General features: G+C 33.5%; 1 protein-coding gene across 2 annotated transcripts in view; it reads left to right on the top strand.

The window, feature by feature from the left end:
* LOC149804148 (actin nucleation-promoting factor WAS-like) overlaps positions 1-9,345 on the top strand; it is a 33,790-nt gene extending 24,445 nt beyond the window's left edge. The window contains exons 7-11 of one of the 2 annotated variants that reach the window (XM_089954117.1): positions 379-536; positions 2,724-2,865; positions 5,040-5,359; positions 7,602-7,710; positions 8,968-9,345. In XM_089954117.1, coding sequence (XP_089810243.1) covers positions 379-536; positions 2,724-2,865; positions 5,040-5,359; positions 7,602-7,710; positions 8,968-9,029 — 791 coding nt within the window. In that variant the 3' untranslated portion in view covers positions 9,030-9,345. The remainder of the gene's footprint in view (positions 1-378; positions 537-2,723; positions 2,866-5,039; positions 5,360-7,601; positions 7,711-8,967) is intronic. The other variant, XM_089954116.1, reaches the window with a different exon arrangement.
* Positions 9,346-9,808: the final 463 nt, after the last annotated feature.

Below are 9,808 nucleotides of genomic sequence, written 5' to 3' on the forward strand. Positions count from 1 at the left end.
GACCTCTATTTCACATTCATATGTAAGCTCTCAGTTAGTGACCTTAGTTTTTTAACACAGTGCACAATACAAAGATAGGTGATATTTTTTTAAAGTGCTGGTGATTCTTTTCAGCAACCTTTATTTGAATGTGATTTTGGAAGAGAACAAAATATACATGTAATTTATGATTTTGCGGAGTAGTGCATTAAATTAAATCTGTTAATAATATAATAATAATGTAAATTTGTATCTGTTAATAATAATAATAATAATAATAAATGTACTTATATTCAGTGCGTGGTATTTATTCAAAAACTTTGTTGGAAAGGTGAACCTACATACATATGTGACCTTTGTACACCATGGTGATTGATACGGTTTAACTATAAATATCAGGTTTATATCAGCGCATCAAAAATACGGTGAAAACAGACACAGGAAAGAAAGGAAAAAAGAATCCCAAAAAGAAAGTTTCAAAGACTGATATTGGCTTACCAACCGGTTTCATGCATGTTCAACATGGTGGATTTGATCCTTCCAGCAGAGTAATGGAGGTTTGTATTTTAAATATTTTTCAGAATGAAGAATTTACAAAGTAAAATAGTTGACAGTGAATTAAACTTTGCTAAAGAAAAGGAAGCAAGATGATAACTTTTACCTACATGTACCATAACTTGTGTTGTTGAATGGAATGATATGTTTTCACCCTAGGATCAGTGTTCCTTAGGTCTTTAAATGATTGGTTTGTAGCAATGATGAAATCAACAGAAGTTGGTACTCGATGAAAAATAGTGAATTTGTAATATAAAAGTATGATGTAATAGGAAATATTTCAAATAAAAGTTTTACAGTGTATCTAAGTATAATGAAATTTAATTTTGAAAAATGAGTGACTGCAGGTTGATACATGTTCTTGAAAGAAAGTTTGAAAATATATTAGATGGATGACCCTCAATCAGAAAACAATACAAAAATAATTGTAAAATAATTAGAATAATAACTATCATGTTTTTAGGGATTTTAGTTTGTATCTCCTGTTATATTTGACAAACTGAGTTTAATTAATGACACCTTCGTAAAGTAAATGAAATGTAAATTTTGCATAAATGCATGCACAAATTGATGTCAAAATATATGAAAACATGGAAAAAGTTATCATACTTCTAATTGATGAAACATTTTATGAAAAAAGTAATTTTCTGTGGGAATGTCATCATGCTTGTCAATGTGACATAAAAAGTAATTATTTGTGGCCATTTCAAAATGCATGTCATTGTGACATAAAAATAATTTTGTGTGGCCATATCATAATGTGAGTCATTGTGACATAAAAGTAACTATTTGTGGCCATGTCATAATACAAGTCATTGTGGCATACAAAGCCATGTCATGATGTGAGACAGTATGACATGAAAGTAGTTATCTCTGACCATGTCAATGTGGCAGAAAATAATTATTTGTGGCCATGTCTTAATGCAAGCCAGATTTGAAATAAAAGTAATAATTTCTGACAATGTCGTAACGTGAGTCAAATGTGCGATGAAATGTATGTAATTATTTTCACCATGTCATAATGTGAGCAATATTACATAAAATGTAATTACTAGTGTTTGTGGTCATGTCATAATCTAAGTGTAACATAACAAGTAATTATTTCTGACTGTGTCATAATAGGAGCAAATATTAAGTAAAAGTAATTATTGCTGAGCATGTCATAATGTGGGTCAATGTGACATTAAAATAAGATAAAAATTTCTGCCTTTATATTGGCCATACATGGCGGCCAGTATAAATGGTGGAGGAAGAACCTGGGAAAACCCTGGAAAGAACCACCAACCCATGAGAAGTTAGTGGCAAATTTTCTCACATACCCGCATTGGCCAAGACTGAGACTCGAACCCAAGCAGATTGAGGTGAGATGGCAGTAATCTATGATGGTGAGCAATTTAGACCACTGAGCTACTCAGGTCCCCTTAAAGATTTTCTTGTTAGAAATTTTAAACTTCAACCAGTCTGCTGGTGAACATAATATTGGTAGATGCATTAGAGTAATTGTTATAACTTTGAACTAAAAATTATCAAAACATATCGATAAATTAATCTGCAAATACCCACTGCAGCAAAAATAATTTACTAATATGCATGTGTTATTGGCCTAATTTAATCTGTTGGAAATTGCAAGCAAAAATTCTAAGATACTGGAATTAAGGTTTTTATGTTACACTCACTATCTATGCTGATAGTGATTTTCTGTTTGTTGTTGTTTTGTTTTTTTTGGTATAGACTCTACCTTGGGAAACACTGTGCACAATCTATTGTGTTAGATATAATTTCATGCAATAAACTTTGGAGTTAGAAGATATTTTTATAAATTGATGGGTTTGGGATCTTTTGGGATCAAAATCGGGTCAGTTGGTAAAATAGACAAATTCAGGAATAGATTGCTGAAATTTGGAATTTTGTATCATTTAAACATATCATCATGGTGGAGATATGGTTAATTGAAATTAGAAATAAAGCTAGTTTTGAACCCTATTTAGGAAGTCTTGACAGTTCTTGGTAATTGTAATAAATTTAAACATAATAATAAAATCAAGATGAAACTAAATCTCTATTATTTAATCATTATATAATTGATAACTATATCCAATATAATTTAATCAGTAAATAACTGATAGCTATATCCAATATGATTTAATCAATAAATAATCAATAACTATATCCAATATAATTTATTTCAGGTGGATAATTTAAATCCAACAATGAAGAAGCTATTTGGGATGTTTGGAGTGAACAGTACAACAGAGAAGGAGTTCATCGTGAAGTTTATAGAGAGCCATGGGGGTATGGATGCTGTACAAAGGGACTTTAATAGGCAAAATGGTAAATATTTAACTTGAAAAATAATATTAAATTTTGAATGGTTTTGAAAAGAATGAAGCAATTTATCCATATATTGAATCATCCAAACGTCTTAAGGGTATCTATCAAGGTATGGTTGCATACTGAGACCAGAAAATCTCAAGGACCAGGTGTTATGATTTTATATGAACATGGCTGTCTTTTGCTTGTCTTCTTGGTTTAAACCTCAGGAATCTTACTGGATATGCCACCTCAGAGCATTGAAACCAAACAGTTTAAACCAAGAAGACTAGAAAAAGAGAGCAATGTACAAAAGAAATCCTTATTAGTCACACAATAGCCTATAATAACAAATTTAATACTGAAATGTCTGGGATATAATTTGCGCATACAGAAATTTACATAAAATAACAGATGGTGATATGACTCATGGATTTTTAGGTCTATATAAAATATTTTTCAGCATCTGAATCTGACAAGACTAAGTGAACTAGTTGAGAAAAAATGATTTTTTTAACCTCACTGATTTTTCTATTTTGTTCGTTTTTTCTTTGTTGTCTCTGTTTTGTGTTTGCCTTTGAAAAAGACAGAATCAAAAGCACTCTGGCTAGTTAGAAACTAGTTTTGCTCTGTTCTTTGTCAGTTTATTGCATTGAAAGGACTGTTATTCATCATATGATTTGTATTTTTTATATAGATAAATATATATAATACCTCTTGACACTGTGAGCTTCTGTTAAGAAATTGATTCAGACGTGCTAGATAATTGTTTTCATGTGTACAGTGCACAGACAGAACAGGAAGTAGCAAACCACTCTCCTCTTACAGTGTCAGTGGTTCTGTTTCAAAGTCTTTGTCCAGCTACACTACCTGTAGCCTATCTTTGAAGTACATTGTCATTTGGCCCAGGTAAATTTAACTGTTATGCATCTGATGTCTGCATTTCTAGCAGCATTTCAGGATTTTAAGTATATTCCATAACTATATAATGATTTTAAAATTTTAATCGAAGGCAACATATAAATATATATTGGAGTTAACTGTCTGTCCCACTCAGTTCATAAATTTTCAGAAGCCTTCATCAGTAGATTTTGAATGTAAACAACTGAATAGTCCTGTTACATAAATAGTCAATACATTTTGAATGTAAACAACTGAATAGTCCTGTTACATAAATAGTCAACAGATTTTGAATGTGAACAACTGAATAGTCCTGTTACATAAATAGTCTCCTTTGCATCGAATAATTTTGGATCAGCTGGACTAAATTTTTCCTTGGAGGGTGTATTCACCAAGAACAGCAAATTTGCCAATTGCCAGCAATCTTCAAGAGACTTTGTTATTATAACATTAAAATATACGCAACAAAACACAGATTCAGTTAAGTTTTTATTTATAATTATAATGTTTGCAAGGGGGGGGGGTGTCTGCTGCTACTGTTGAAACTGCTTTGGTTCATTCTGTCAGTGAGTGATCCAGCGGCTACTGAATGGCACAACGTGGTTGTACAGAGGTCACAGCTGGTTTGTGACACTCCTTGACAGAATGTAATGGATAACCCTTGAGTAAAGTTTCTTCAGCAGAAACTGAAGGAGCCCAGCAAAGACTGGGCTGTCCAACGAAGGCTGGGATGACAGTGGGAAGTGTGGACTTCACTCATTTGGTTTAGTTTAGTTTGAATATGCCATATAGCGCTGATATTAGATTTTTGGGTGAATAAATGGATTGTTCAAAAAGTTCAAAACACATGCTTGGATCATACTTAGAGTACCACGATTAGAGCACACCTCCCCGCTGCTCTGTACCCTACACTGGCTATCCATTCGATCCAGAATCAAACACAAAATTTGTTCTCTGTGCTACGTTTCACTGTTGGACTCTAGTCCAACATACCTATCTGACCTCACCCATGTGTACACACCAGCAAGATACTTACGCTCCTCTTCTGACAATCGTATACTCATTATTCCCACTATGAAAACAATGTCATATGGACAGCGTTCTTTTGCATACCAGGGCCCAGCAATGTGGAATGAATTGCCCACTGAACTTAGACACAAAGACACAGTGATCACATTCAAGAGTGCCCTTAAAACTCACTTATTTTGACTGCAAGAACAAACTTAAAGACCTAATAATGTAAGTCCTCATTATTATTATTATTATTTACCCACATCCATTTCTTTCCTTTTCAGACCTGAAAAAGGACACAACTACTTCATCTACTGGGCCTCCTACATCAAGAGCCCCAACTAAAATTCCAGGACAGTCAGGAAGTGGAAAGTCTGTACCAGTTCCTCCTCCACCACCACCACCACCACCGCCGCCACCACCACCACCACCAAATTTCTCAATGGCAGGGGCAGGAAAAGGAGGTGAACAAGCTGCCATGTTGGAACCTTCACAGAAAGGGACAACACTGAAAAAAGTAATGCCTGATGATGGTCTGCCAGAAATGGACAGCAGAAGTCAGCTTTTGCAGCAAATATGCTCTGGCACTCATGCTCTTAGAAAGGTCAAGTATTTTTTTTCTCCAACTCTTTTAACCTCTATGGTTGCATTAGTTTCAGCATATTCTGCCCAGACTAACCAAAACTTTATTGCTGCAATCAAGAAAGAAGAAGTGAGTACAAGAAGCAGCACAGGAAGGGTGAAGGAGGAAGGAGAAATAGCACAAGAAGTGGCTCAGGAAGAGTGTGTGGGAAGAAGAAGGGAGAATACAAAAAGAGGAAAATGAATGCAGATGAGTACAAGGGACTACTCACTGAAAGAACACTCTCTCATGTTAGGATGTTAACTCTCATGTGATGAAATAAAGAAAGGCATTTGTTAACAGGCCAATTAATATATTAATTTATGAGTGAAGTGTAATTGGAAGATTTATATCCAGAAATTACTTGAATAGTTTTATTTATTATTGATTAAATTGTTATATATATTACCTAGATTTGTTCATGTATTTAGGCTATTGGCATTGCAGACTGGAGGTTCGTGAGTTATTCAAAATTTAAATATCCACCTTTTTGCCGTATTAGTACTAATACTATATTTATTTGACACCCCAGTCTAACCCTATAACCTCTTGCCTGAACTGTCCCAAAACTTATTTCCGTAACCAACCCTGTAACTTGAAGCCCTAAACCAACTCTATGACCACTTGCTCCAAAACCAACTATATATCTTATTGCGCCAGCCAATTAATGCACCACTCCATACACAACCATACTTGGTTATTACCATTTAAAAGGTAAAGCAAACTATAAACTTGTTTGTAAACAGACCACCTCCTAAATCAGATCATTTCTTCCTGTCTTCACAGTGGGTTTTACTCTTGTTTTTTTTAATCTCAAAATATCTGATCGACTATTATTCATTTGTAACATAACATTCATTCAGGTTTCCTACTCCACAAGAAGGCCCATCCCAAATCTGATAATAACATTCATTCATGGGGGACTACTTCCTACTCCACAAGAAGGCCCATCCCAAATCTGATAATAACATTCATTCATGGGGGACTACTTCCTACTCCACAAGAAGGCCCATCCCAAATCTGATAATAACATTCATTCATGGGGGACTACTTCCTACTCCACAAGAAGGCCCATCCCAAATCTGATAATAACACTCATTCATGGGGGACTACTTCCTACTCCACAAGAAGGCCCATCCCAAATCTGATAATAACATTCATTCATGGGGGACTACTTCCTACTCCACAAGAAGGCCCATCCCAAATCTGATAATAACATTCATTCATGGGGGACTACTTCCTACTCCACAAGAAGGCCCATCCCAAATCTGATACTCAAAATGTCACTAACTACTACTTCAGCAAAACAGCAGGTTCCCCAATCCTTTATCACTTAAAAGCATGTGAAATGATTTAACAATATTTGTTTTAAAGTTCTGCAAACATCAGCATTTAGCCAGAATTTTTGGACTGTGATTTTCTTAACACATTAACCCCTGGAGCTTTTTGACATTTTTGCCTGAAAATTGACTAGGAAATACATTTTGAAAGCTATTTCTGAATAGACTCAAAATCACCAAATCCCCAGTCAGCTTTCAAAAACATACTGCCTAGCTGTGTTAGAAACATCGTTTTTCATTGGCTATTTGACTCGCGCATGAGCAGAAGGGTAAAAGCCATTATTTTTGTATGGAGACCACTCTTTATTCCAAATGCCCATCTCATCCTACTTTTTGCAAAGACTCATCTGTCTGTTTGCAGTTCATACCAATTTGCCTTAGATCTGAGACCAAAAAGTCTAAAATCCAGACACAAAATCGGATTCTGACCATGGGCGAAAATTTTGGGTTAAAAAAAGTCGGGTCCAAAAAATAAGGTTTTTCTATCTGTATTTTGTAGTGCAACTAGATATTCCAGATTTATTTGGTATCATTGTAGAGCTACATCTGTCTACCTTTCCATAATACCACCCACTTTAGTGTATCATGCATGACCATGACGCTACAGAACTCGGCAGTAAGCTACTACCTCCTGCCCCGTAAAGTCGTCGCTAGGGGTTAATGTGTTAAGTGTATGAAGAGAGGTTTTCTTTATTATTCTTTTCTTCAAATGGCCATATTTCCAGACTGCAACTTGGAAAAGCCTTTATTGTTTATCTAGAAACATGGAAGATTCTTGGCACCTGACTGGACTAAAAAGTTAAATGTCTATTTGTCAATATTTATTGTAGGAAAGAAACTCAATCAGGATATGTCTTGGAATGGTAACTGTATTTTTGTTACAGGTTGAAAAGTCTGAAGAAAATGAGGAACCAAGCCAGAAGGATATTGATGGGATTCTGGGAGCTTTGGCAAGAGCTTTAGCTGACAGACATAAGCATATCCAAGATTCTGGTATTTTTCTTCTATTTAGTATAGAAATCTAAACCCTGTTAGTTCTAGGCCATGGAAGCAAAATGACATTTGTAAATTAATGAACACAGCATAAATTGAAAGAAATTTGAAAAGTATCATTTGGTGTGATACGGCATATATATAATGGCTTTTGTCTCCATGTAATATGACTAGTAATCAGTTGTAGATGAATCCTTATTTACAGCCATGAAACATTTCAGATTTTAACAAAACCTCTACCTTTGGGGTCATAATGTTACTATTATGATAGCATGATTCATTAATCATTGGTTTTGGGTTTTTTAAAATAAATTATGCTGGCTTCCATATATATATATATATATATATATATATATATATATATATATATATATATATATATATATATATATATATATATATATATATATATATATAATGAAATGACATTGCAATTTGATATATATATGAAAATGATGTTACAATGTAATATATATATCAAAATGACATTGGAATGTAATACATATCACAATGATGTTGGAATGTAATACATATCACAATGATGTTGGAATGTAATACATATCACACTGATGTTGGAATGATGTTGGAATGTGATACATATCACAATGATGTTGGAATGTAATACATATCACAATGATGTTGGAATGTAATACATATCACAATGATGTTGGAATGTAATACATATCACACTGGTGTTGGAATGTAATACATATAACACTGGTGTTGGAATGTAATGAATGACAGGATGCTCTTTGCCATGTTTGGTTGAAATGGTCCAGTGTTTTTTTTCTGAGAATTTGAAAATACTGTTGATGGATGATGCAACTTTGGCCAGATGAGCTAAACTGTGTTTATCCTATGCTGATAGCAAGGTATATCGACACCAAAAGAAAATTTCCACATGCAAAATTGGTGCACATGAACTCTGAAGTTTTTGCATGATAAATCCAGATGACTGTTTAATGAAAGTTTAAAACAACACAGGAATGTCTGAAAGGAAATGAATGCATTATTTTACACATCTCTGTTTAAAATATTTGCTCTTAAAAACTATGTATTCTTGTACTAAATCATCAGCAGTTAAAAAATACTTTACTAAAAAGTTGATGGCAGAGAGGTAATAAATATTTATATTTTTTGTTGGTAAAACAAGTTGTCGGCTTGGCAAAAGTGGGCATACTGACGACCTTTTTATAAAAATCATAGTGTTGAAAACATTGTTTCAGAAGTTGTAATATTATCCTTTTATATTTTCAGATGTGGAGAGTGAAGATAATTTGGATGATGACTTAGATGAAGATGATGAATGGGATGACTAGAGTTAAAAAATGTTTGGCCTGTGCAAATATATTTTTACCTAAAATGTATACAAAAATTATTCATTCGGCAACAATGTCAATGTGTTTAGTAATGAGTAAAATAGTGATATTGCGGATTTTGTTTTGAAGTATTGATTAAAGTGATATATGTGTCCTATGATACTGCTTAAAATACTTAAAAAAATTATCTGGCAGTATACTACTGTCACTGTAACAAGTTATTGCTATTATTAAACATGAAAATGTATGATGTGCAGTTGAAATGAATCCAAAAAATGTCCAGGTTTATCATGGTATAAACTATACATTGCCAAATCATACAGTAATGGATATTGTGTAAGCTATGTGATCGGGCAACTGACAATTTATACCATAATAAACCCAGGAAGAAGAAAAACATTAAACATTACAAGTGCAATTTTTTAAATTTTTTTATTTTTTTTCATTTTTTTTATATACATATTTAGTATCAATCTTAGAGTTGCTAGTGAATTTTGACACCCAAACACCTTGATGCTGTCAGGTTTCAAAAAAGACAATTTTCTTTTTAAAAATCGAAAAGAAAAACTTGACCATGACTAAATATATAGCATGTTGTATCTATAAATGGTCAACAATCCTGCCTAGAGTTCTTATAAAACTATTCTTCGATTACAGCTGATTATCATGGGGTCATTTGAAAGATAAGACATGGATAAGCAACCACCATTTCATAGATTACTTAACTGGCTGAGAATACATATACCTAGGATGTTGCTGTCAAGTTCTTCAAACACTGC

Source organism: Sinohyriopsis cumingii, chromosome 3, assembly GCF_028554795.1.
Source record: "Sinohyriopsis cumingii isolate HCF-2022 chromosome 3, ASM2855479v2, whole genome shotgun sequence".
Lineage (NCBI taxonomy): Eukaryota > Metazoa > Mollusca > Bivalvia > Unionida > Unionidae > Sinohyriopsis > Sinohyriopsis cumingii.